The 27616-nt window shown below is 38.4% G+C and overlaps 1 protein-coding gene across 1 annotated transcript in view; it reads right to left on the bottom strand.

Annotated features, from left to right (window-relative positions):
* The window catches only part of NIBAN1 (niban apoptosis regulator 1), a 152870-nt gene that overhangs the window by 79503 nt on the left and 45751 nt on the right, over positions 1-27616 (bottom strand). The window contains exons 2-4 of the mRNA XM_030302408.1: positions 8743-8873; positions 5608-5739; positions 1060-1174 (exon numbers count right to left, since the gene is read on the bottom strand). Of these exons, the coding sequence (XP_030158268.1) occupies positions 1060-1174; positions 5608-5739; positions 8743-8873 (378 nt within the window). The remainder of the gene's footprint in view (positions 1-1059; positions 1175-5607; positions 5740-8742; positions 8874-27616) is intronic.

Below are 27616 nucleotides of genomic sequence, written 5' to 3'. Positions count from 1 at the left end.
ATTTTCTCCATAAATTCTAATGATATGATTATACCCATTTTAAGAACCAGGTCTCTCTTCAAGAAACCAAGTAATTACTGTGTGGTGTGATTTACACAAAGCCAGATGGAATTGTTCTCCACGGTTCATGAATCTCTATGAAACGTGCTATTTTGTCTACATATTATCCATCACTTTTTCTACATGGAAAAAGTGGAATAAATGAGAATCATAGTATGTTAGAGCTGGAAAGATCCTTCTAGATTTTTAAGTTCAAGGACCTAGAGTAGGAGAATCGGAAACCACAGAGGATCAGTAACAGCTAGGGAAAGCACTTGATTAAGTGTCACAGAACTAGATAAAAATCCAGCCTCCAAATTTATCGTTCAATACTCTTTCCATGGCAACAATCAGCTATTACTTACATATTCGCTGATTAATGCAATGCTATTTTTAAATAGTACCTATGAGTGACTGCAACGTTTGTTTAAAGTACTTTGTCAGTTTAGGATATTTTACTGCATTATCATCCTAAAATTGTAAAAATAATATTCCCAGAGAGGTCTGGACTTGTTTGCTTAATGGTGGTATTGTATATTGCACAGACTGGACCCTACCTATTTATTTTTGCCACCCTGTGTATTGCTGTTAAAGCTGGCATATATTCCAAGGCCTTAAGATGCCTGACAAATGAATGGTACATTTTCCACGGGCTAGAAACACGGGTACTGACTTGTGTATTACTGAATGTGATTTAAAATAACAGAAGTGGTAAAATGTTTACTCAAATTAGAGAAATGACATCTTCCATTTGTCTACAGAGAATGTGTGGCTAGCCCAAAATTTGTCAGCCTCAGCAACTATTAATATTTTATGACAGGTAAGTCATTGTCAGGGGCTGTCTTGGGCATTGTAGCATGTTTAGCAGTGTCATTACCCTCTATCCAACCAACAATGTCTCTGGACACAGCCAAATGTCCCTGGAGGGTGAAATCCTCTTCCCCCATTGAGACCCACTGGTCTAGCTAAATAAAACAAGTTTAGGAGTTTTGTCTTGAGAAAGAACGTTCAGCAACTCACCAATAGGGTCTGGGAAAAACCGATCAGATAACAAATTATATTCATCTTCTGAGGTTAACACCCTGCCACCAGCTGGAAGAATTCGGCTTTTAGGAGCTGCTCCTCTCTGATAGGCCTGGGGAGAAAAAAAGCATAAATAAGTGATTTTTTTCTCCATTTGGATTTTTGAAAAATATCAGTAATATTAGACATAGACACAGGCACACACAACTCAGAGATAGCAACTCCTCCACTATGTCATTAAGAGCCATATATTTTAAAAGTAGGTTTTGCATACCCGTTCCTTGCAAGGTATTACTTTAATACTTTCACGTGATGGTCACAACATGGTAAGTCAGAGTCTTTAATCCCAGGAGATTCACCCTAGCTATGTTTCTCAAGTGGGGAAAACATAATCTCAGTAACTTCTCGAAATTCTGCACCACACTTAACCATTTCAGACGCTGGCACCTGAATCATTCTTATTAACCACAAGAGTGAGGATGCATACAGACACTGCACAAAATGCTTAGGGACTGACGACTAGTGAGATACGGGACGCGTAACTGCAATTATGGTTGCCATGGATTTTCACCAAAAACATAAAAATGTTGCCATGATAAGACATGCCACTACGTGAGACTGTTTTGCAGTGAAATGGTCTGGGATGGAAAGGTAACATCATGACATCAGAACAAAGTCTGGCCATCAGACGAAAAGCTCTGTGGTTCGGGAAATGTCAAAGAGGTGCAGAGGATTGCTAAGCCCACAAGCAGTTTGTGGGCAGATCCACTCGCGAGGACAAAAAGATAAGCATGTGCATCTGAGGGGAGGGCTTAAGTCAGGGCAAAATTTTGAGATGAACAGCCTAAACGCAAATCAGGAATGGAACCAGGAAACTGTAGTACTCCAAATCTAGAGGGTAGTCTTGGGGAAAAGAAAAATGGTGTCGATCAGGGCAACAAAATCACAATAACAATAACATATTCTGCTTCAGTAGGATGGCGAGTGAAGAGACCCAACAAAGCAAATTCTTGCACGTCTAAGAAGGTTTTCCAGTTTGTAAGAACCACTCATCAGCTGCTTAAGCGCCTCAGGGACCCAGAGCATAACAGAGAAGAATCTGAAATGGCAACTTTGAGAAAGTCTAAGGAGCATTTCAGTTAAGACTGGCCTCAAGACTGAATTGTGTTATTTGTTATAACAGGCCCCAACCTGGGCTTTTATAAACATGATGTTATTTAATCCTCAAAAGAGCGCTATATACACAATGGAATACTACGTGGCAATGAGAAAAAATGAAATATGGCCTTTTGTAGCAACGTGGATGGAACTGGAGAGTGTAATGCTAAGTGAAATAAGCCATACAGAGAAAGACAGATACCATATGGTTTCACTCTTATGTGGATCCTGAGAGACTTAACGGGAACCCATGGGGAAGGGGAAGGAAAAAAAAAAAAAAAAAAAGAGGTTAGAGTGGGAGAGAGCCAAAGCATAAGAGACTGTTAAAAACTGAGAACAAACTGAGGGTTGATGGGGGGTGGGAGGGAGGGGAGGGTGGGTGATGGGTATTGAAGAGGGCACCTTTTGGGATGAGCACTGGGTGTTGTATGGAAACCAATTTGTCAATAAATTTCATATATAAAAAAAATAAATAAAAAAAAAAATAAATAGCTGAAAAAAAAAAAGAGCGCTATGAATTAGTTATTATCTCCATTTTATAAATGAGGAAAATGAAGCTCAAATAAGTTGCCAGTAGCCCAGTAGTAAGTTGGTGACAAATTCAGGAATCACACCCCGGTCTGTCCAGAAAGTGGACAGGAAGTAGGGCCTGATTATCAAATGAGAATGCTTCATTTTCTCCTGCTTAATTACCTGCCAAAAATGGACTCTCAATGAAATAATAGGCAATAGGCAATTTATAGGTACTTAATATATAACTCTTAGGTATAATTAAAAAAAAATTTTTTTTTACATTTTATTTATTTTTGATAGAGAGAGACAGAGCACAAGTGGGGGAGGGGCAGAGAGAGAGGGAGACACAGAATCCAAAGCAGGCTCCAGGCTCCGAGCTGTCAGCACAGAGCCTGACGTGGGGCTCGAACTCAGAAACCGCAAAATCATGACCTGAGCTGAAGTAGAACACCTAACTGACTGAGCCACCCTGGCGCCCCTCTTAGGTATAATTTTTTTAAAAATGCCCTTCTATAAATTAAAAAACAGGATATTATTAAAACCTTGAGGAATTATGGCAAACTGCATGGGCGTTTTTTAAATTTCCAAGTTTTAAAAAAAATATGTAGTTATTATCAAATTCAGTGACCATATCTTAACAAACTGAGCAAGTTTACTTAAAAACGATGAAAAACAGGGGCGTGTGGGTGGCTCAGTTGGTTAAGCGTCTGACGTCAGCTCGGGTCATGATCTCACAGCCCATGAGTTCAAGCCCCGCGTGGGGCTCTGTGCTGACGGCTCAGAGCCTAGAGCCTGCTTCAGATTCTGTGTCTCCCTCTCTCTCTGCCCCTCCCCTGCTCATGCTCTGTCTCTCCCTATCTCAAAAACAAAAACATTTAAAAAAATAACAAAAATAAAAACTATGAAAAATAATTTTTTAAATAAAAATAAAACTAAAAACGATGAGCAGGGACACCTGGGTGGCTCAGTCGGCTGAGTGTACAACTCTTGATTTTAGCTCAGGTCATGATCTCACAGTTTGTGGGATCGAGCCCTGCATTGGGCTATGCATAACAGCACAGAGATTGCTTGGGATTCTCTCTCTCCTTCTCTCTCTGCCCCTCTCCCACTCCCACTCTCAAAATAAATAAACATTTTTAAAAAATGACAAGTAAAGCAAAGCAAACAATACAGTCCATAAATCGCAAGTGGAAGGGGCAAGCTTGAAAAAATGAAAAGAGGAAGAAAAAAAACCACCAAAATCTGATCCAAAATTAAAATTTCAGTTAGCACCAAATGTGGTGAAAACCCTAATAAATCCAAGAGCAAACTCTATTGTGTTTTCTCCCAATTAGTTAGCAGTAATCAAACCGCCACAGCACTACATTGGGCTCTGCCAGTGCCTGGCCATATGTTAAGTGCCTCAATGCATGCATTTGTTTGATGCTCACAACAACATTGTGATGAAGGGATCATGCTCACCATTTTACATATGAGAAAAATGAGGCTCAAGGAGATGTACAATTTACGCAAGGACACATATCTAGTAACCGGCAAAGGTGTGATTCAACGTGCATTATATTAACCATGATGCTATAACTGCCTCTTCTCAAGCTTCCCTGAAAGAACATTGTAATGCGCCATCCAAAATATGAGATGATTTGTTATTATTATCATTATTGTATGTAGTGCATTGACAATGTGCTTCTGAGAGCAAATCAGGTGTTAAATAAAGTCCTCATATAGATAAGCAATAAGCAGAGAAGATATTAGCTTAATGAATGTTGAAAGAGTAAGACTACTTAAGAGAGCACTTGAGCATTGCCTGGTAGCCTGTGGAATAAGTTTGAACTGTATTTTGTTTCTACTTTCCATCAGAAATGGAAAGGAAACACATTGACCTGTCAGTCTAAAGCCTCTTCCTAATGATTTAGCATCAGAAGTATTACTCAAAGTATCCATGGAGGTTGTGCCAAGTACTCTTGAACTGAGTCAAGAAAGCAGTTTTAAACCTGTTACTACCTTGAACTGTTTGAACAGTAACCATTCATTTCAAAAGGAGCTTGAGGATCGATGTAAACTAAAAATGCGTACAGTGCGAGATCTGGAAGGAACCAATGGGATCATTCAGCCTGACTCTCCGCTTTAATTGAGGCCCAACCTAAACTTCAGTTTTTCAAATTCACTGCCCAGGGTTCTTTCCTCTTAGGCCAAATTACCTCCTTCCATGGGGAAAAAAATGGGAACCAATAAAGACTGAAGTCCTCTCACGTGCTAGGCGCTTTACACGTTACCTCACGTTTTCTCTGTAGTTTACAGACATATTATATTAGCTAATAATCTAATTATTTTATAGGAAAATAATATGATAAGCAGAAAAAAGTTAAATGAAATCCATTAAGTGTAAGCGGCATAAAGTATGGAAATGTCTGAATTCTTAGCAACCAGACAAATTCAGTCATAGTCTTAGTAAGTTAATTCCTCAGACGCTTGTCACATAGGAGGCTTAACAGTAGGAAGATATGGAGACACTGAGCAGAGAGGGGGAGATATCAGGCAGTGACTGAAAAAGATCTCAAAGCTGAATGATCACAGTAAAGGCCCCTGCATTGGTCATTCAGTGTAACTTATCTTCAGGCTCACTTGCAATTACTTGTTCCAAGTCTACCTTGCCCAATAGACTGCATGCATCTTTCTCAGCTGCTGTTATATGCTCAGAACCTTCTAGGACACTTGGCATATACCAGGTATTCAGTAAACATGTTAACTGAAGTGAGTATCTGCATGAGTGAGTGCTTACTGACCGAATCAGTCTCAAAGGAGAGGGCATGTCAATCAACCCGGCCCATGTTTGAAAATGGTGCAAGAACCAGTGAAAACTAGGAAATATTTTACCTCTTTGTTCTCATAGCTCTCCACAGCAAAATCATTTTTAACCACAATGTACCGCTCCTTCCACTTCTTTATGTCTTCAGCAAACTGTGATAGCTCTGCTTCATACAGAACAGTTCCAGGCTCCAGTGGTGGCTTTAAATAAGGTGAATATAATTAATTATTACAACAAAAGATAACACACACAGCATGCTACCAACTAAGTCTGTGCATGGCAGTTCAAGGACTATTTTAGGAAACTATCTTGTGATAGTTGAGATCTTGTGAGATCCTGAGAAAATTGTTGCCTTCCCCACCTCCCTCCACACTTCCCCTTCCTACTCCCTCTGACCAAATGCAAATATTTGTCTTATTGATATTTTTGTGACTTCCATTTCCCTCCATTAGGCTACAAGAAGAGAAGTAGATGGTAGAATCGGGATTATAGGAATAAGGTTGTGCTTTGTATATATGTGGCACTTAATGAATCTGTCATAAACTCCAGAAGAGAGGGAGTGAGGTAGTTAAGTGTGAGTTGTGGCTATCTACCCCAACACCTTGAACATGCCCAAAAATAGGAGATTTAAAAGGCTGCTCCCCTATTCATCACACTGTCAGGTGTAGTCTTGAGGGTCAGTGTTCAATGGGCTTCCCAGATCCAAAAGCCCTGGGGATCCTGGCTGTAAACACATCCCCATGCTCCTCAAGGAGACCTTGTTTGCCCTCTGGCTGAAGATCGAGCAGGCAAGCCAGCAAACCTCAGTTCTACCTTTGTACTTAAGTAAAAAGTTTGAGGAGTTCTCCTTAACCCTGGTGACATACGAGCTGTAGGGGAGTCTCTGTTAGATTCTTAGTTAGGTCTCCCTTTGGGTTAACTGTGTAGGGAATAATTCACATCCTGTGTCATGGTATAATTCCTGTATTATCTCAGAATATAGGAATGGGCCTCCTGTCTTGCACATGTCACTGAATTTACATCTATTTTCCCTTTATTAAAAAAATCAAAGTGCCTCTAGAAACGTATCCCTCCACTTTCAAGCAAAATTTACATGAACCATATGGAGAAGATAGATAGGCTAATCTTTGTAAGAATTGGCTAAGGGATGAACTAAATTGCCTTCTGAATTTATTCTGTCCTGACAGATAAAGAGGCAGTTTCCTATCTTGCCTCATTAACAGGTAAGAGAGAATCTCACTTTTCTCTTTAAATGAGATTGAACCGATATATAGGCTGAACTCTATAGTTTTATGTGCATTTTTTTTAACCTGGGCCGCTTAAATCAATTGATATGCTTGTTAAAATGTGGCCTTACTCTAGACTTACTATATCAGAATCTCTGGGGGTTATGGACCAAACTTTGCGTTTTTAACAAACTTCCTACATTGTGAGTAACAAACTCCCTAAAAATCACTGTTTTATGGGGATAACACTCAGTTATCCCTACACACTCATGTGGCTAAATCTATTGGTCAATTCACTCAACCTCTCAGCAGTATCTGACCTGTTTATCACTCCCTCTTTCTTGTAAGCCCTTCTTTATTGGTCTTCTGGCACATTCCTCTTTCCTGATTTTCTCCTCCTGCACAGACTATTTCTTGTCCGTCCGCCTTGCTGGATCCTTTTCCTTTTCTAGGGCTTGGTTGTGGAATATCTTCTTTTCTCTATTGATACTCTCCCTTATTATGTCCCATGGCCTAATACCAGTTATAAGCTAACAGCTACCAAATATCTATTCTCTAGTTTCTACCTCTCCACTGAGCTGCAGACGAGAGAATTCAACTACCTATTCAATATTTTCATGGGTGTAAATCAAATAACCATCTCAAACTTACATGGTCAAAAGAGAACTCCTGATTCCCAAGTCCAGTTTGCCTTCACCCTTCTCTTGCTCTGCTACCGGCTCCTCCTTACCAGTCTCCAAGTTCCTTTCTTATCCCTCTCCATAGTCTATTCACTGCAGAGAGGCCAGAGAAGTCACCTAAAATTGTAAGTCACTTTGTATTCAATACCCTCCAATAACTTCTCTTCACATTTAAAATAAAAACACTTGGGGTGCCTGGGTGGCACAGTCTGTTAAACATCTGACTCTTGATCTCGGCTCAGGTCATGATCTCACAGGTTCATGAGTTCAAGCCCTGCACTGGGCTGTGTGCTGAGGGCATGGAGCCTGCTTGGGATTCTGTCTCTCCTTCTCTCTGCTCCTCCCCCACTTGTGCACTCTCTCTCTCTCTCTCTCTCTCTCTCTCTCAAAGTAAATAAATAAACTTAAGAAAAAAAAAAAAGAAACCCTTATCACAGTCTACAGCTCCTACATGGTCTGGTCTTTCCCTTTCACTCTGTAATCATTTATCATCCCTTGTCTCTTGCTCACACTGCTCTCAGCACATAGCCTTCCTGATGTGCTTATGGCTCCTGCAGGGCCTTTGCACTTGTTGCTCCTTATCCCACAGATATTCACCCAGCCTACCTACTCTTATTTCACTTGAGTGTCTGCTCAAATTTCACCTCCACAGGGGGCTTCTCTGACCATCTTCTCTAAAATAAGACTTCTGCTTTATTTTTCTTGGAAGCATTCCTTAGCACCTGATATCCCCTGATATATGTTTATTTATTTGTTTACTGTCTCCTACTTTTGAATATAAACAGGAAAGCAGAGAATTTGTCTTGATCCCCAATTTTAGAGTAGGGCCTGGCACATAGTAGGTTATCAATACATATTTGTTGAGGTTGTAGGTAATTATTATGATGGAGCAAGGGAGAAAGAGTAAGTTAGGGGATTAGAAGAGAAGATCACGGTTGATCAATGACCAAAACAAAAATGCCCATAGTCCAAGGCACTGAAATTATGACTTTTTTTTTATTGAACTCACTACAGCAAGTCCAATTTCCTGATATTAAAGCATCAATGTGGGAAAAACAATAAAACTGACCATGCTAGGTTTCTTTTCATATGGATTACACCATCAGCAAGGAATCACACATTCTAACTTCCAGGCAAATAACGTTTTTTGAGCATGAAATGATTTGAGAACAGATTTTTTTCTTAGGGACAGATTTTTTTGAACTGCCATTCAAATTACTGTTTATTTCTGAAACATGGTATGTTATAAAGCATTCTTCAGTGGGAGATATTTGCCAACCAAATGTCCACGGGTTACCTTGGTCTTCAAAAATTGTGATGTTAAATCTCTTTGCTGTTCCACTTCACTGCGAACATGATTGCAGAAGGCCACAGAGTACTGACGACTATAGAAGGGACTGAAGTTTTTGATGGTAGCCTCAGTTTTCCCTAGAAAAAATAAGAAAATTAGAATTTAGAAATGTGGCATCTCTTACAAACTAGACACATATCTACCCCACTAATACCACTGTTTTCCAGGGATTTGTTAGTTCACATTTCCTGAGAACTTTGCAAATTGCCATACGTGCCTGTATCTCTCCCTCCCCTTCTGACGTCATCTTGAGAGTCTCTGCTGTCCCTAAGGACCATCCATCCAGTAACCAATAGAATTTTTCTTCATCTTACATCAACAACCCATTGCCTTGGCTATAAACTCAGTCATCCTTCTAAATCCCTCTATGACTACCATTCTACCTTATCCGGTTCTCCACTCCAGCTTGTTCTTCATTCCCCTCTACCTCCAGTCATCCAACTCCTACGCAGTAATCCCAGGGGCCACCATTTCAACTCTGCACACACATCATTCCATTCTTCCTTCGATCCTTGAGGTTCCACCTCATCTCACTGACCCACAGCCCTGGATAAAATCGACCAACTGTTTCTTCTAGTTCTGCTCCTATGTTTCTGGTTTAAATTTTTTGTGTGACTCAAAGCCTTATATAATTACTATGAGGTAGAGGAAAACACTTTAAGAGTCTAGAGACCTGAGCTGTGGTCCCAATTCCAGGGAGACAGAAATCAGCTGGATGTCCTCAGTCAAGTCCCTCATTCTCTCCAGGCTCCAGTGTCCCTAACTATAAAGGAAAGTACTCACTAGTTCATGCTTTTCTTGAAATCTACATGACATTGAAGTACAACCCTGGAAGTACAGCTGCCTTACAATAGTGACCAACAACTGCATTATGATGACTTAGCACCAGAAGAAAATGAAGCTTAGGATCAATCATGGGGGGAAGAGGGGTAGTTTGAGGACTCAAGATGGAGAAAGAGGAGGGTCAGGCACTAGGAATATTCTTGAACTTTTCCAACCTGTGCTTATTAGCTTTAGAGAGTAGGTTAAGTTGCAAAGGAGGGAAAGGAGAAAAAGAAATAGGGGAGAAAAGGCAAAGGAATATTCCCAGACAGATTAGAAATCCTCACCTTTCAAGGACTTGCTACAAAGTAGAGAAATAAACACAGGTCTCACTGGCTGTGCTTACAAGCTGTTAGTCCTTGGAATAAGATATAATCTTGAGAAAAAAATTAATGTGCTATAACAATTCCAAAATATTTTAAAATATTTTCATGTGAGCTTCGCATAATTTTTGTTTTCAAATTTGATATAGTCACAGAGAAATATTAAAATATACTGGCAAGATTTGTTTAGAGCTATTATGCATATAAAATTTCAAAAATAAGTGAAGAGTTCTAACCACATAGATTGAGATACTCAATATGAGAACCTTGAATTCATAGCTGCCAACTTCTATACGTATGGAATCATAGCCCCAGACACCCATAGTGTATGAATACTCTTTCTATAGAGAATCCTACTTTAGATCAGGCATTTAGATCTACTCTGTATGAAGAAAGGGGGAGTTCTTCCTTATTCCCTCAATAAAATGACCTTTTTTGGTCATACTTATGGGCTTTAATAACTATTACTTGAAAGGTGTGTTGAGACCCACTAATAATAGGTTCTGTAGAAATGCAAATAAAAGCTCCTATAATTTGAATCAGCATGCTTTTGCTTGCTCTGTGAGTCTATGGTATTACTATTAATCAGTATTTGCATAATACTAATATACTTAGGCTTTATAATTATCTAATTGGTTAATATTTTTTTAGCTTTTATATAGTGCATAAGAAATAAAATTCTATATCCTTGTCTATAATTTTCTTACATAGGAGTGGGATATCTTTAGGAATTCCCACAATGAGAATGAGCCTCACCTCACCGAAACATAGAAACAATTAACAAAATCTGCCCTTTGGGTCCAAGTGACCACTATTTTGTCTCGCAGAAGGGCAGCCTGCTAATTTATGACACTAATTTTTGCACTCTTGCAAGCACTTGGATTTAAATGAAAGAAGGTGGATGCCATTTTATGATGAGCTCTACAAAGCTTTGAAACTTGATTTCCTGCCACATCACAAAGCCTCAGTCAAGGATGCCCTGCCTCTACTGAGGTGTGATGATGCCACCACTCCCTCCCAATGTATGAGAAAAAATGCTTCTGTGATTTGAGTACCAACACATCTTCCACCAGGCAGCATTTATAAAAAAGGGACCACAGCTTTCTATGGTAATTAACCTAACGACTGGTTCAAAATGTGAATGAAACAGCTAACTATCATAAGTTCTAGGGGGAAAAGAACCTCAAGTGATTCCCAAAATGTATCTCGATTTTAGATTAAGCCTATCTAAACCCAAACAAAGGAACACCTAAGTAGGGATCTTGACATTTAAATAAAAGCCTGGGGGGCGCCTGGGTGGCGCAGTCGGTTAAGCGGCCGACTTCAGCCAGGTCACGATCTCGCGGTCCGTGAGTTCGAGCCCCGCGTCAGGCTCTGGGCTGATGGCTTAGAGCCTGGAGCCTGTTTCCGATTCTGTGTCTCCCTCTCTCTCTGCCCCTCCCCCGTTCATGCTCTGTCTCTCTCTGTCCCTCCCCCGTTCATGCTCTGTCTCTCTCTGTCCCAAAAATAAAATAAAATAAATAAATAAATAAAAGCCTGGTGTTGGGGCAAAACACCACCGTGGTTAGGAAAATGGACAAACATGGCTTTGGGTGCCATCTCAGCTACTCACCAGCAGTGGGGCCTTACACAAGTTAACTCCCCTCCTCGTATAAAATGAAGACAGTGGGATGCCTGGGTGGCACAGTCGGTTAAGCGGCCGACTTCAGCCAGGTCAAGATCTCGCGCTCCGTGAGTTCGAGCCCCGAGTCGGGCTCTGGGCTGATGGCTCAGAGCCTGGAGCCTGTTTCCGATTCTGTGTCTCCCTCTCTCTCTGCCCCTCCCCCGTTCATGCTCTGTCTCTCTCTGTCCCAAAAATAAATAAAAAACGTTGAAAAAAATTTTTTTTAAATGAAGACAGAGGAGCAATCTCATCGTGTTACTGAGAGCACACATGTACATGAGCAGGGGAGGGGCAGAGAGGGGGAGGAGACACAGAATCTGAAGCAGGCTCCAGGCTCTGAGCTGTCAGCACAGAGCCTGATTCAGGGCTTGAACCCGCAAACTGTGAGATCACGACCTGAGCTGAAGTCAGAGGCTTAACTGACTGAGCCACCCAAGTGCCCCTGGATCTTGTCACTTCTATTCCCACAATATTTGTTGATCCACCCTGTTGCCCCCACCCAAACCAGTACAGCTTCAACACCATAAAAGTCTCTTAATCTGCCCTCAGTATTAATCACAGCAGAAAAAAACAAAAAAACAAAACAAAACAAAACAAAAAACCAAAAAACCACCAAAAGCATACTAGCTCTCAGCTCCAAAAGAGGAACAAAAAAGTCAAAGCCAGAGTGGGAGTTGGGAATGCCAGTGCTGATACACAGAGCCTGGAGGATTATGGGAAGTAAGCCAAAGCTTGGTCAGTGTGGCCAAGACAGATTCTGGGGAGTGGCCAGAGTGAGTCCAGGGCTGACGGAGCAGAACATGAGAGGCTGAGTCCAAGCTGGCCACCATGGTTCCACTCACGAGAAAGCTAGCACAAGTTAACAAGGCCCAGACGGTAGGGTAGGAAATTGTCCTTCAGATCCAAGTCTTGCCCTTAATGCTCCCAGGGAACTCTTGAAAACCGTAAGAGGCATTCCTCATAGTCACAGAGGTACAATCCTCTTGGTCCTGGTCTGACAAGTTTCATTTGACACGTTGCTACAAGATCATTGTCACTACCTTCATAAAAACTTCAACAGTTCCCCATTGCCCAGAGTAGTAACCACTTAGCCCAGTACCAAAGGCCCCATGATCTGGCCTCAATTGTCTTTATTTTCTACCTCTCCTACTCAAATGAAATCTCCTTGTCCCCTGTACATGCCTTCACCCCTCCTTTCTCCCGCTAAACGCCCTGCCAGCCACTTTCAGATCCTTCAAGCCCAGATGGAAATTCCAACCCCAACAGAGGCTTTTTTGGCTCTCCCCAGGTGGAAACAATCTCACCTTCGTTTGTGTTCTCCCAAAACTGTGCTCCACTTTGCTACAGCTGTTTAAATATAGCTTATCTCTCCTCCAAGGGTATATACTATATTTATGTACTTAGCAAATATTTGTTGAATGAATGAAAGAATGTTTGAGTAAATATTTAAGAATAAAGCAAAGTACAATGCATCATAATCTTGAAACCCATGCCAATGTCCCCAGAAAGGAGAAAGGCCCAATTCTCAGTTTGAATATTTGTTATTAAAAATATACACTTTCAAAGCTCAAACTCGTTTGTTTTTTCAAAAAAAATAAGACTCTTATTGATTAACTCCTTTTCAAAAAAAATTTTTTTAATGTTTATTCATTTTTGAGTGTGAAAGAGAGCACAAACAGGGGAGGGAGAGGGGGGCGGGGAGAGACACAGAGTCAGAAGCAGGCTCTGGGCTCTGAGCTGTCAGCACAGAGCCCGACAAGAGGCTCAAACTCATCAATCATGAGATCATGACCTGAGCCAAAGGCAGATGCTTAACTGACTGAGCCACCCAAGCGCCCCCTGATTAATTCCTTTTAAACTTTTAGATGAATTTTGTCCATGAAATTAGATGTGGAGAATTATTTACGAACAAACACCTTCCTTAGTTTGTTTATTTTTCTTGACCAGTCTGTAATCATGGGAAGTATATAAGTGGCTAGGTAAAACTTACATGAAGTCTGAATAGATTTGTATATTTTTTTATTCTAGAAGTTTTTTTGCTAACCTTCCAGATCTGTAGTAATTCAACTTAAATCTAGTCTTTATCACTAGTTTTCTTTCTTGAAAGATACTGTTTATAGTGGATTATTTCTAGTTTTCCCATCATCTGCACTGTCAATACAACCATAACCTGTTCTAAAATCTTCTCTGAAATATATTTATCCCTGCTTCAAATACTTTTAGAAAAACAGCTGATAGGTAGTGAAAGATATAAACAATCCAAACATTATTTTGCTATATTTCCTTCTAATATTTTTTATAATTATTTTTTAATAGTTTGAGAATATTGTATTTTGTGCCCAGTTTTATTTACTTAACATTTCATCTTTGGTTTTTTTCCCTATATTACCTTCCAAAAATCGCTATTTTCAGATGTCACATTTTTATTGTTACTATGAAGAAGAAAAATAAACATTTTTAAAAAATGGATTTATTTTAACAAAGTGGCTATTTCCTGAAAACCGAGCCAAATCCAGACATTAGAAGAGGATTAATTAAGCCTTTGACACATTTTCGTAAACACTGTTGAGGTTTCTGGTGAAGATTAATTTGGGGGAGGGGACACCTGGGTGGCTCAGTCAGTTAAGCATCCAACTTCGGCTCAGGTCATGATCTCACGGTCTGTAGGTTCAAGCCCCGCGTCAGGCTCTGTGCTAGCTCAGAGCCTGGAGCCTGCCTCGGGTTCTGTGTCTCCCTCTCTCTCTCTCTGCCCCTCCCACACTAGCACTCTGTCTCTGTCTCTCAATAATAAATAAACATTACACACAAAAAAAGATTAATTTGGGGGAATAAGAGAAGTAGCTCTAAAAAATATTTTAAATATTTATAAAATAGAGTATAATACCCACTATTGTTTTTCCCCCAGAGTTTCTTAAATTATAAAAGTTTAAAAGTCCTGATGAATTATAACATCAGTTATAGTCTCAGGCTTCTGAGCATCATCACTGTGCACCTTAGGGTGGAGAAATCAGAAATCCCAATTCACAATACAAAGGTACAAAAATCTAATTACACAGAATAATGCCCAAGGACTCTCTCTTCCAGTAAATGCCTTAGAGAATGGGGATAAATTGGATTCTCCATAATTGAACTAAATGGTGTGTGTGTGTGTGTGTGTGTGTGTGTGTGTGTGTGTGTGTGCTTAAGCACAGTGATGTTTTTGAACAGATTCCATAGGAAAAGTAAAAAATTCTTCATGGGCAGCCTTAATCCCATCAACTCTCTGAAATTTATATGGCAGGAACTCTACTTTGTGTTAAAAACAAGAAATATATAAACCAACTTATGTTCTCTATGATTTACTTCAGATATTAATACCCAGAAGAGAAACATAGAACTCTCCCAAGAGCTTATATTAAATATTTCAAAATCACGCCAGGACCCTCTGGATAGAAAACAGACATGCTTAGGAATAAACAAAGAACAGTTTCCTCGTTTCCAAAACTCATAGAGATCCAAAACTCTGAGTTAGGCTTGCAATATACTTGCCTTTGCACTGTTAAAGACCTTCAATTTTTTGCAATCCCTGTTCTAAAAATGGGCCCAGTATCTTTAATACGGCCACAAAGCTTGACCTGTTAAGAGCATTCCATGAATCCGCATGTACTTACAGATGCTATGTAAGGGCCAGACACCAACTCCAGTGGGTGAACAGTGTGAAAATTCAAAAAGGAAAACCTAACTAAAACGGAGTCAGGAGGTTTGGCAGGGGAACTCTCACACCCTACCACTCTTCATTAATTGCAAATCCAATAGGAGTAGATGGACCTTGCTGACGGATACTACTTTACTATCCCAACAGGAAGAAGAAAAGCTTTCCTCCTCCCCTAGCAATAGCCCCGCCAATGGGAGAAAGTCACAACTCAACCAATGAAAAATCACTCTACTTCCACTCCCAGTTTACTCCAATGGATTTTTTGTTTATGACAGCCTTCCCAACTTCCCCTTTACCTCTATAAAAAAGTGTTCCTCTCCCCTTTGTTCAGTGGATTTGCTTATGATTTTGCCATAGCTTGCTTGTCCCAGATTGCAATTCTCTGCTATTCCTGAATAAAACCCATCTTTTTCTGGTAAAATAACTGGCAGCTTTATTTTGAAGGTTAACAGCAGAAATAAGAACAATGTTTTCTACAAATGGCCACAGCACTGAAATAAATTAAGGTGCCCATCTATACTAGGGATTTGCTAGAACAATACCCTCACAGGTTAATAAAAGTAAGAGAAATGGAGGAGACACCAAGAAAGGGAAAAACACTACCGTGCTATACATTCCAATGCCCATTACCTTATCCAAGGGAAAATTTAAAATCCCTGTGGTCAGCTATTCCAGTGAACAGCTTTCTAGAACTTTGAGACCTTAAGTCTGCCCTCCTCTTTTTTTAGAGGAAGAAATTATAATAGTATTGTTGGAAGATAGGTGTGTATATAAATATACCTGTATTTTTATGTACGCATTTTTCTTTAGCCATAATTAGATGAAAGCTAACTTTAAATTTCATTTCATTTGGAAAAACGTGCTTGGAAATTTTCAAGATTATTTTGCCATTACCTCACAGCATGCTTCCAGTTTTCCCATGACACATCTGATGAGAATAAATCTTGTTTATTTTGCCACTTCTCTAAGCTGTCTAATGTCCCCAAAGGAAGCTGCAGATTGGCTGTCTTTTTCCTCATAAATATGAGAGGGAAGTGTGTGAAAAATAAAATTAAACCAATCTGACACAGCTACTTTTTCAGAAAGCATCACAAGAAGTATGAATTCAGAAGGAATCATGGTTGCCCATTAGACAGCCTTTTTTGGTTTTGAAGAAATACATAGCTGAAATTCACAAACTGAAATGAGATTTCCTTTGCTCCTTTTGAGTCTAATTATAGTTATTAAAATTTTTTGCACATATTTTATCAGAGGCTCTCAGATTATTCCAGAATCCTGAAAATATCCTATCCTTTGCTTTGAGATTGCGACCGTATAAATGAACACAATATGCACATTAAAAGAAATCAGGCCAGACTTAAAATAAACCAGGCAACAAGCCTAGGAATTTTACTAAGTGATTCCCCTTCCAACACAATAGGTCCTGGTGTCTCTTCCAGGTTTCTCTTTATTTTCCTAATTATATTCTTTTTTTCTTTCATTCCATTTTTCTTTTCCTCACACAGAAGTATATTTGCTTGAAATGCTTTCTACTATAGTTTCTACTTCTCTCTCAAGAATCTATACCATTCGTGTAAAAAAAAGTGCATTTTTTAGAGAACTGTATTTGGGGCCCAGATACGTGTTTTGTTAGTCTGGGTATATGGGTAACGATAAGTAGGAGTGACTTGGCTAGGAAAATGAAAGATGATAATGCTAGGCTTAGGAAGGTGCAGGTAGAACTTCATAAACTAGTCAACATTTCTGTAAGCTAGCTAACTTTCTGAAACTATTTACAAGGCAGATAAAGTACTCATTAGTGAAAATTATTTTAGCATGCTCTAACTTATCCTCACAAGAATTTAAGAACTGCCAAAATGGTTCTCATTCCTATCCACTTAATTCAGTCAGGCACTGTGTCCTCTGAATACAATTTTCTTGATAACAACCCAAGTATCTCCAATAATAAAGTCAGATCTAGCACAGTCTAAAATACAGCTCATCACATGCTTTTTTGACAATCTGTTGCCAGCAAAATAGTTAATCACGAAATTAAAATATTCTTGTGTAATGTACATTAGTGAAAAATTATCCAAAGCGATTATATGTGATGCTCTAAAAAAGGAGACAGAAAAAGGCCCATTAACTCTCTAATAGAAATAACTATTTAGATAGTATCAAGTTCTATGGAAACCCCATTTTTTCTATGGAAATTGTTCTTCTATAAAGTAATTTTACATGGTCCTTAACAAATGTCCTGAAACTTTCTAAGTTTAGCTCTGTTTGGAGTCCAGTCCTCACAGGTGAGATTCATTTACTCTAAACTAGTCATTACAGGCACCAAGGAAATTAAATATGAAAAAGAACTATAAATAACTGGGACTGCCTTCCACAATATCCCTAAGAAAGCAACTTGAGTTCATCTGGACGGTAGCACAGATATGCCAATGCCAATCACATTCCAACTTCCACATATTAATGAAAAGATCAAAGTTACAGACCTCCAGAGCTAGGTGGGATCATAATAATAAATTCCAATGTCCTCCTATTTTCAGATCAAGAAATTAATTGTCCCGTGGTCATAAAACTACTGAGTAACAGAACATTTGTAAAATGTTTTTTTTAAATCAATGTCAATTTTTGGGGGCACCTGGATGGCTCAGTCTAAGCATCTGACTTTGGCTCAAGCCATGATCTCACGGGTCGTGAGTTCAAGCCCCGCGTCAGGCTCTCTGCTGACAGCTCAGAGTCTGGAGCCTGCTTCGGATTCTGTGTCTCCCTCTCTCTCTAACCCTCCCCTGCTCACCTCTCTTTCTCTCTCAAAAATAAATAAACATTAAAAAAAGTTTTTTAAATAAATCAATGTCAATTTTTAAAAATGTTTTATTTTATATTTGAGAGACAGAGAGATAGTGCAGAGGAGGGGCAGAGAGACAGAAACAGAATCTGAAGCAAGTCCCAGGCTCCAAGCTGTCAGCATAGAGCCTGATGTGGGGCTCGAACTCATAAGTAGTGAGATCATGACCTGAGCCAAAGTCAAACGCTTAACCAACTGAGCCACCCAGGCACCCCAGTCAGTGTCAGTGTTTTTAGCAGAGTTTTTCTTTCTACTAAATACTACATTGATTTTTATAGAATTCAAGCACTCCTTTTTTTATTAATGGAGGAATGTAAATAATCTTTGGTAATAAAAACCATATTGTCAGGAAGCCTTGTGAAATGATCTTAAATTTGAGTAGAAAGATTTTTGTTACGGCCAATTTTGTGTGTCAACTTTACTGAGCCATGGGGTGCCCAGATACTCTGGATGTGTCGGTGAGGGTGTTTCTGGATGAGGTTAATATTTGAATAGGTAAATAAAAAACGAAGATTGCCATCCCCAATGTTGGGTGGGCCTCATCCAATCAGTTGAAAGCCTGAATAAAACAAAAAGGTTGAGCAAGAGGGAATTTCCTTCTTTCTAGCTTCCCTGAGCTGGGACATTGTTTTTTTTTCTTGCCTTTCAACTTGGACTGAAACATTGTCTCTTCCTGGGCTTCTAGCATGCTGGCTTTCATGGTGGAGCTAGCCTTCAGCTCTTCTGGGTCTCCACCTTGCTGACCTCAGATCTTGGGACTCATCAGCCTCCATAATCCCATGAGCCAATTCCTTTCTTTATTTTTATTTTCTTTTTTTCCAAATTCCTTATTTAAAAAAAATCTCTCTATTTCTTCTGTTGGTTCTGTTTCTCTGGAGAACCCTGACTAATACAGATATAACCAACCAAATACATTATTGAGTCCCAAAACAATTACCAATTTATTTCATTTAATCTATACATATTAAACCATTGGGTCAGTAACAAATTAAAAGCAATGCAAATGTCTAGTGCTTCAATATAATGAGTTCTAAATTTATCAGTACAATCAGCATGCCAATGTCTTTCAGAATACATTCGGAAATACATGGAATCTGTATTTAAAACATTCCATTAAATGATTTATGAAGGACAGTAAAAGCATTTGGCTCAGATACATCCCAGTTGGCAGAAGTTGCCAGCAAGAAGGCAGAGACCCAGCAAGGCTCTGGGCACAGGGGAAACGAATTGACCTTAACTGAGCACCCCTTAATCTCATTCAGGTGTTCCAATTAAATGGCATCACTGTTTCAATTAAAGCTACAGTCTTTGCTGACTAATAACATAAGGCTCCCTGGGAAATGCACTAATTAGGTAGATTTTCTTATTTACTGATTAAGAATGTGTTTTGTACCAAATCAAGGTTAAAAGGTACTGCTGTGAACCAGGCCTATCATCCACATGATATCTGAAATGTCTTCAACAAAGTTTTCCTGCTCTCTTCTCTGTTTCCTACTTTATATGAGTCAAGAGATGAGATGTGTTGCCACTAATAAGAAGGTTTTGCCTATGTCTGTGTTTTCTTTAATTATGAACTATTTCAAGCATATAGAACATAAAGTGAAGAATATATATTCCTACCATCCAGCTAAACAAAATCTTAACATATACCATATTTGCTAACAAAAGATGAAACAAAACATTACAGCCACGTTTGTAGCCCCCTCTACCCTGCCCCACAACATGACTAGGCATCACTATACTCAAAGCGGTATTTATTCCTATAAGTCATTTTAGATTCTTACAACATAGGTAAATATCAATACATATATCCATGTATAACTAATAGCATTGTTATGCATATTTTCTGACAACTTTGCCTCTCATTCTGCAGCTTGCTTAAGGCAGATAGGTAGATCACATATATGTCATGTATATGTATATCATGTATATGTGTGATATGTATTTCTAGTGTATTCATTTTAACGGATATCTATACTTCTAACACATCTCACGATTTATCTGTCTCCTTGTTGATGGGCCTCTCACTTATTTCCTCTTTTGCTCTTCTAATCAATGCTGTTGTGAATGTAAATGGGTCATAAGTATTAGTTTCTCTAGAGTGTATGTATAGAATATTGGGGCAAAGTGCGAGCATCTTCATCTGCACTTGATATTGCCAAATTTCTCTCTGGGGGACGCCAGCGGGGGGGGGGGGGGGGAAGCTGTGTAATTCACACCCTACCACCAGCATATAAGAACTTCCTTCCTCCCACATCTTTAGAAACTCTAAGTATTGTCCCACTTATACATTTTTGTCTATTTTGATCTGTAGAAAATGGTACCTTAATTTACATTTATCAAAGTAATAGTGAGTTGAGCACTTTTCCATATATTTATTGGCCAGTCAGGTTTCTTATTCTATGAATTCACATCCTTTCTCCATACATCTTCTTCTTACTGATACATAGGTATTATCTGTCAATTTTAGGTATGAATCCTTCTCAGATAAAAACATTTCTGTTGTCTTTTCCCCATCTGTGGCTTGTCTTTTCCCTTGGATTACAGTGTTGAAGAACAGTTTTAAAGTTTAATGAAGTCAGATGTAACTATCTTATTCTCTCTGGTTTGTGTTTTTAGTGTCTGGTTTAGGAAATCCTTCCTTGCTATTGTCTTCATACTGATATTCTCCCTCATGTTCTTCTAAAAGGATGTTAGCACAAGGCTTTTTACAACCTGGAATTAATTTCTGTGTGGATTATGAGCCATGAATCCATACTTTACCCTACAGATAACTAATTATTCCAGCAATATTTATTTTGCATTTCTTCCAACATGTGCCTATTTCTGATATATTCCAAGTTTGAATAGGTTGCTTTTGAGCTCTCTAGTCTATTCCATTGGTCTATTGTCTATCCCTGTGCTATTGGTACCATACTGTCTTAATTATTATAGTGGTAATACGAATTTCTGGGGGCACTTGGGTGTCTCAGTTGGTTAAGCATCTGACTTCAACTCAGGTCACAATCTCACGCTTCATGAGTTCGAGCCCCATGTTGGGCTCTGTGCTGACAGCTCAGACCCTGGAGCCCGCTTCAGATTCTGTGTTTCCCTCACTCTGCTCCTCCCCCACTCTATCTCTCAAAGATAAATAAACATTTAAAAAAATGAGAATTTCTGCCATCAGGAGTGTAAAGTCTTCCCACTTCGTTCTTCTTCAAATTGTCTTAGATATTCTTTAGCCAATGCTCTTCCATAGAGTGAATTATGTCAAGTCCCACAGAAAAACAATGTCAGGATTTTGATTGGAAAAACAGTGAATCTGTGATTATTATGAGGCTGATAGTTTTATGATATAATCTTCCCATCTAAGATTGCTGCTAGCCCAGACAGCATTTACGTGCAAACTAGGAAAAGCTACCCTTTCCTACAGCCAGCCTCACATGAGTGAAGAATGCAGCACAGGCTGGTTTTGACCTCTGCTAACCATTCTTTAGTTAGGAGCCTCCTGCTATGAACATCCTGAGTCATTGTAGACAGCAGCCCTGTTCTCATTCATTAGCATGGCATATCTCTTCATTTAGTCAAGGCTTCTTTAATGCTCTTTGATGACATTTTGTCATTTTTATTCATGAAGATTTTTGCACATATTTGTTAGATTTATTCCTAAACCCAATTTCATATGGATTTGTCTTGTTCTTATGAATGGAATCTTTTTTCTTTTACATTTTTAATTGCTTATTACCAGCTCTTAACTTCGATATGTTTGTCTTATACCCAGAAACTTTATTTTTTTATATATGAAATTTATTGTCAAATTGGTTTCCATACAACACCCAGTGCTCATCCCAACAGGTGCCCTCTTCAATGCCCATCACCCACTTTCTCCTCTCCCACCCCCATCAACCCTCAGTTTATTCTCAGTTTTTAAGAGTCCCTTGTGGTTTGGCTCCCTCCCTCTCTAACTTTTTTTTTCCTACCCCTCCCCCATGGTCTTCTGTTAAGTTTCTCAGGATCCACATAAGAGTGAAAACATATGGTATCTGTCTTTCTCTGTATGACTTATTTCACTTAGATAACACTCTCCAGTTCCATCCACGTTGCTACAAAAGGCCAGATTTCATTCTTTCTCATTGCCACGGAGTATTCCATTGTGTATATAAACCACAATTTCTTTATCCATTCATCAGTTGATGGACATTTAGGCTCTTTCCATAATTTGGTTATTGTGGAAAGTGCTGCTATAAACATTGGGGTACAAGTGGCCCTATGCATCAGTACTCCTGTATCCCTTGGGTAAATTCCTAGCAGTGCTATTGCTGGGTCATAGAGTAGATCTATTTTTAATTTTTTGAGGAACCTCCACACTGTTTTATACCCAGAAACTTAAAAGAAAAAAAACTCTTTAAATTAATTTATCTTTAAATTATCTTGGATTTTCTATGTACTCAATCATATCTTCTGCAACAAAGTTTAAAATTCCACATTATACCATGCAATTGCCATTCTAGAGTTTATTAAGTCCCAACATGAAGGCACGTTTTAATTACATGTGAGAATTAAATCAAATGGGTTATTTCAGTTTAGAAAAAGACTTTAGATTCCTAGTTAACAGATCTGGAAAATATATGGATAGAGTAAATTGATTTTGTTTGCCATTTTTGCTCCCAACTATAATTAGTCCATTATTAAATAAAAACATCAAGATTTGTGTTTCATTAAGGATTCATTAAATTAGTGTGGTTCAGCTTGAGTCTCTGTACCTTTTATCAAAAGCCTTCCTTTTAAAACAATTTTTGTAGTCATTGCAACATATTCTTTTTTAAAATTAAGGGATCTAGAAAAATAGAAAATTCTATTCCCTATCTCAGACCCACTGAATGAGAATGTACTAAGACTGAATGGAAATCCTGTCTTCTCAATATATTCTTCCAGTTGAATCTTATGATCAGGACAGTTTGGTATTTAATAGCATCCCTGCAGGCGTCCCAACAGTGCAGAAGAGAGAGCAAAGCTGTCCGTTTGGCTCCACTACAAACAAATGAGCTCCAGACTGGGCTGGACTCAGCACTATTTAGCAAGCCTTTTCTCATGCTCGGTGACTGCCTTGTCCACTCTCCAAAGCAACTACTGCACCTTCATCAGTATCCTCAGGCTCCCTTCCCCGCTCTCCCTTTACTCCCAGAAGACTTCCTCTTTCCAGAAAATAAAGATACATCTTAATTCTCTCCTATCCACTCTCAAGTTCATCCCTTGTCCACTATACTTTTCCTTTTTCCAGCCTGTCTCAAAAGGAAGACATCCCAATCCACTTCCTCCAAACGCTTACCCCATCAATGATGCACCTTTTCTTGGATTGTCATTATCTTCCTTTTCACTGGGTTTTATTTCAAGCCCCAAAATGTGGTCAAGTTCTGAAGAAAAAGAAAGTACTCACCTACCTCTCAGGCAATTGCGCTCTTTTTTTTCCCTTCACCATCAAACCTCTTGAACAGTATTCCAGATTCCTCACCTCCTATATGCTTCTTAATCAGCCACTCTTTCTGGAAACACAATCCCACTGCACAGGCTATATACACCCCAATGATTCTCACATGCGTGTCTGCCATCCCAAGCTCTGCTACATTCTGTCACAGATTTCCTACTGTCTATTGCTAAATAACTCCATAGCTCATTGAAAGTGCATTTCTTGTCCCTGACTCCTAAGAGCCTAGAAAGGTCAGTACCAGGCACATAGTATGCCTTGATAAATATCTGTTAGATTGACACTGCAATATTAGCAATATTAGTTCTATACTGGATGCATTTTCCCTGCCCATCTTCTCAATCTCTACCACCTGTTCTTAGTCTCTTCCCAGGACTAAGGGGAAAGCAGATGGGAAATTAGTTTGCCAAACAAATAGAACATTTATACCAACATTTAAACCTGTAAGTACCTTTATAATTCTTTAGAAAACTCTATTCCAAAACTGTTTCTTTCATACTATGAGTTTGTTTTCCCTTCATCAGGGGACCAGATAGGCTTTCAATAAATAATAATTTGTCAGAAAGCAATATATTTAGCTACATACTGATTAAGTATATAGACAAAGACAAATTGCAAAAAAAAATAAATAAATAGGTAATCTTAAGGGTTTAGATATCTGGTACAGGGGCACCTGGCTGGCTCAGTCAGTAGAGCATGCAACTCTTGATCTCAGGGTTGTGAGTTCAAGCCCATGTTGAGCATGAAAGCTACGAAAGAAAGAAAGAAAGAAAGAAAGAAAGAAAGAAAGAAAGAAAGAAAGAAACCCTACAAATAGATAATAGATAGCTAGTACAAATTGGACTGTCCTCATCTGTTGATGAATCAAACTAACCCCGCAGCAGCCTGGGGCTCACAGCAGGAACACTTTATTCCTTTTCTCTAAATCCAATCTGAGCTTTACTGTTCCACTGGGAGCAAATCATCAAAACTATACATTTACAAAGAAAGTTGTAAGGTAAACATATAGATTAAGACCATGCTTACATGTCACAAAAATAATTGGTTGATTTAATCCAACTCAGTATGAAGGGGGAAAGAATTGAGTTTAAACAGCGTGAATATTGGAAATTTGCTACCTATTAGAAAAACAAAAGTTTCAAATTTATGCTGGAAATAATTTTAAAAGAAAGACCATTAAGAAGAAAATTAGTGAGATATTTTGTCATCTGTTTTCCTGTTTTCTGTGCAGGGTGTCTGTGGTGCTTGGACTTGTCTATATTTGGGTAATGGCAGCAGGTGAGGTGTACAAAGCAGCTGCCTTTGAACTTCCTGGGGGGGGGGGGTGGAAGACATTCTGTAAACATCCTAGGTAATGAGCATAAAATATATCTGAATACACAATGCCTTCTATGAGTCACAGGTTCTTTAATAATCTTTAGATAAACAAATAAATAAAACAAACATTAAACAATAGCCAAAAAACAATTTTTTAAACCACACATACTCAAAAATAATCTCCAGATGGAAGGAATTGCCTTAGGAAGGAAAAATGAAAAGTTTTGTCTCAGTTATGCAGGACTAGAAAGAAAGAAAAGAATATATACACATATATATATCACATATATCTTATATATACCATATATAGTTATTTTCATATATATATACATATATATATATACATATACACACACACACATATATATATATATATATATATATATATATATATATATATATATATTATGGTTTTAAATAAATAAGACCTGCCAACCAAAGCCAGGAAAATGAATGGACAGGAAATGAGGCAAACTTGAAAGAGGAAGTGGTTTTGAGCCGTCAACAAGAGGGGATTGAAGAGTAGGAAACCCACAAGATGGGTAAAAATGGAAAATCAAGGGCTTTATCTTAAGAAAGAAACTCAGCCCATGACTAGATTATCACAAAGATGCATAACTCAACCAATTAGTCGTTTATGGCTATTTAAAGAGACTGAGAAGATAATCAAGAGAGAACAGAAAGAAAGAAGTTGTATTTCCCCTCAAAATATTTGTAAATCATTAAATCATTAAAAATATAAAGGAAACATTTTATTTATTTTTTATTTTTTTCTTAATTTTCAGGTTTGAAATAGAGTGTGAGTGGGGGAGGGGCAGAGAGAGAGGGAGACACAGAATCCAAAGCAGGCTCCAGGCCCTGAGCTGTTAGCACTGAGCCCAACACGGGGCTTGAACTCACAAACTATGAGATCATGACCTGAGCCGAAGTCAGATGCCCAACTGACTGAGCCACCCAGGCGCCCCTAAAGGGAAACAATTTAAATGTAAAATAAGAATATCTTTCTTTTGATTATATAACCATCTGGGATTTTTAAAAATTCAGTACTTTGACCTTAGATATCTGAATTGTTATAAAACTTGGTAGTTTATCTGCTACTTTAAAGTTATATAAAAGTTGAAGCAAGTAAAAATTTTCTTCCATAAAAAAGTAATGTATTTCCTGATCTTAGAAATAAAGTATGGCATATTTTAAGTTGAATGCAAACATTAAAATATATTTGTGAAAGGAAACTAACATAGCATGTAAAAATGCACATCATAAAAGTAAGCAACACCAACAGAAAAGTGAACATAGACTTTTATAGAGAGATCACAAAGAAGTTAAAGAAACAAAACCAGATGGGCAGAGAAAAAAAGACTGGAAGGACCTATATTAAAACAATAACAGTGGTTACCATTGAATAATAGGCCCATGGATGAAATTTTTCCCTTCTATTTTTATAAAGGGCTATGCTTTGTAGACATACTGTATTTTTAAATAGGTAATAGAGAAACTTTCTCCAGAGAAACAGTACAGACAAATAATAACCTGCTTAGTAAAGGTTTAAAAACCCTGGGTAGAAAGTACACAACTACACATATAAAACCATTCTGCATTATTAAACTAGTATTTAAAAATCAAGGCAAATAGGTGTCCCATTAACTGCCAGAGCATGGCATAATCAATCCAATCATTTTAAGAGGAGTAGTAATCAATAGTAATCCCTGGAAAAGCATCAATTCTGCCATCATTTTTGAGAACATTCAGACAGTTGAAATAAGCAATTGATTTAGCTCAACTATAATTCTGTGCTTGGGTTATTTTAAACACATAGTCCCAATTTTAAAGAACCAGTAATTACATAAAAATACCAAGTTTGGCTTAATTATTTTTCTCATTTTTTTTGCTTCTATATTACAATTTTAATACATGATTCTGTCAAAATATATTACATGTTTATTATGTGCACACAATTGTAATAAATGAATTGATGCAGGTCAAAGTAGAAAAAGGAACAGGCCCCCCCACTCTCCATCCTCACTGATTACCTTCTTCACTCCCTTATTTTCCCCAGGCCCTTGCTGCTGTCCCACTCCACCTGCACACGTACAAGTAACTGTCACTGTGGAAAGATCTCACACATACTGGGAAGTATAATAAGCATGTAAAATACAATGACACAAAATCATTTTCTTAACAGTTCAGTGTAATGTAATTTCTGCTCCCAACTATGACCTTGGTGTCATGGGTTGTCTATAGAAAGTCCCCTCCTTGGAATTCTAATGAGTCCTTTCTAAATCCCAAAATACTTTACTCTTTTAATCAGTGTTATTAAAGCATAATTTGCACGCAATAAAATTCACTAACTTCAAGAGTACAATTCAATGAGTTTTGACAAATGTCTATAATTGTACAACCACACTTGATCATGATATAAAATACAAAATATTTTTAGCATTCCAAAAACCCAATTAAAAAAAAGTCAGGCTATCTAACAAATAATTACTTTTATTCCCTTTTAAATATTCAACTACCCTAAAATCATAATATTTAAAATGTTTCTGGGCACCTGGGTGGCTCAGTTGGTTGAGCATCTTACTCTTGATTTCAGCTCAGGTCATGATCTCTCGTGAGTTCCAGCCCCACACTGCACTCTGCATTGACAGTGTGGAGCCTTTTTGAGATTCTCTCTCTCCCTTTCTCTCTGCCCTTCCCCCAC

This window comes from Lynx canadensis, chromosome F1 (genome assembly GCF_007474595.2).
Source record: "Lynx canadensis isolate LIC74 chromosome F1, mLynCan4.pri.v2, whole genome shotgun sequence".
Classification (NCBI taxonomy): domain Eukaryota; kingdom Metazoa; phylum Chordata; class Mammalia; order Carnivora; family Felidae; genus Lynx; species Lynx canadensis.
This window is presented reverse-complemented; position numbering and strand designations above follow the sequence as displayed.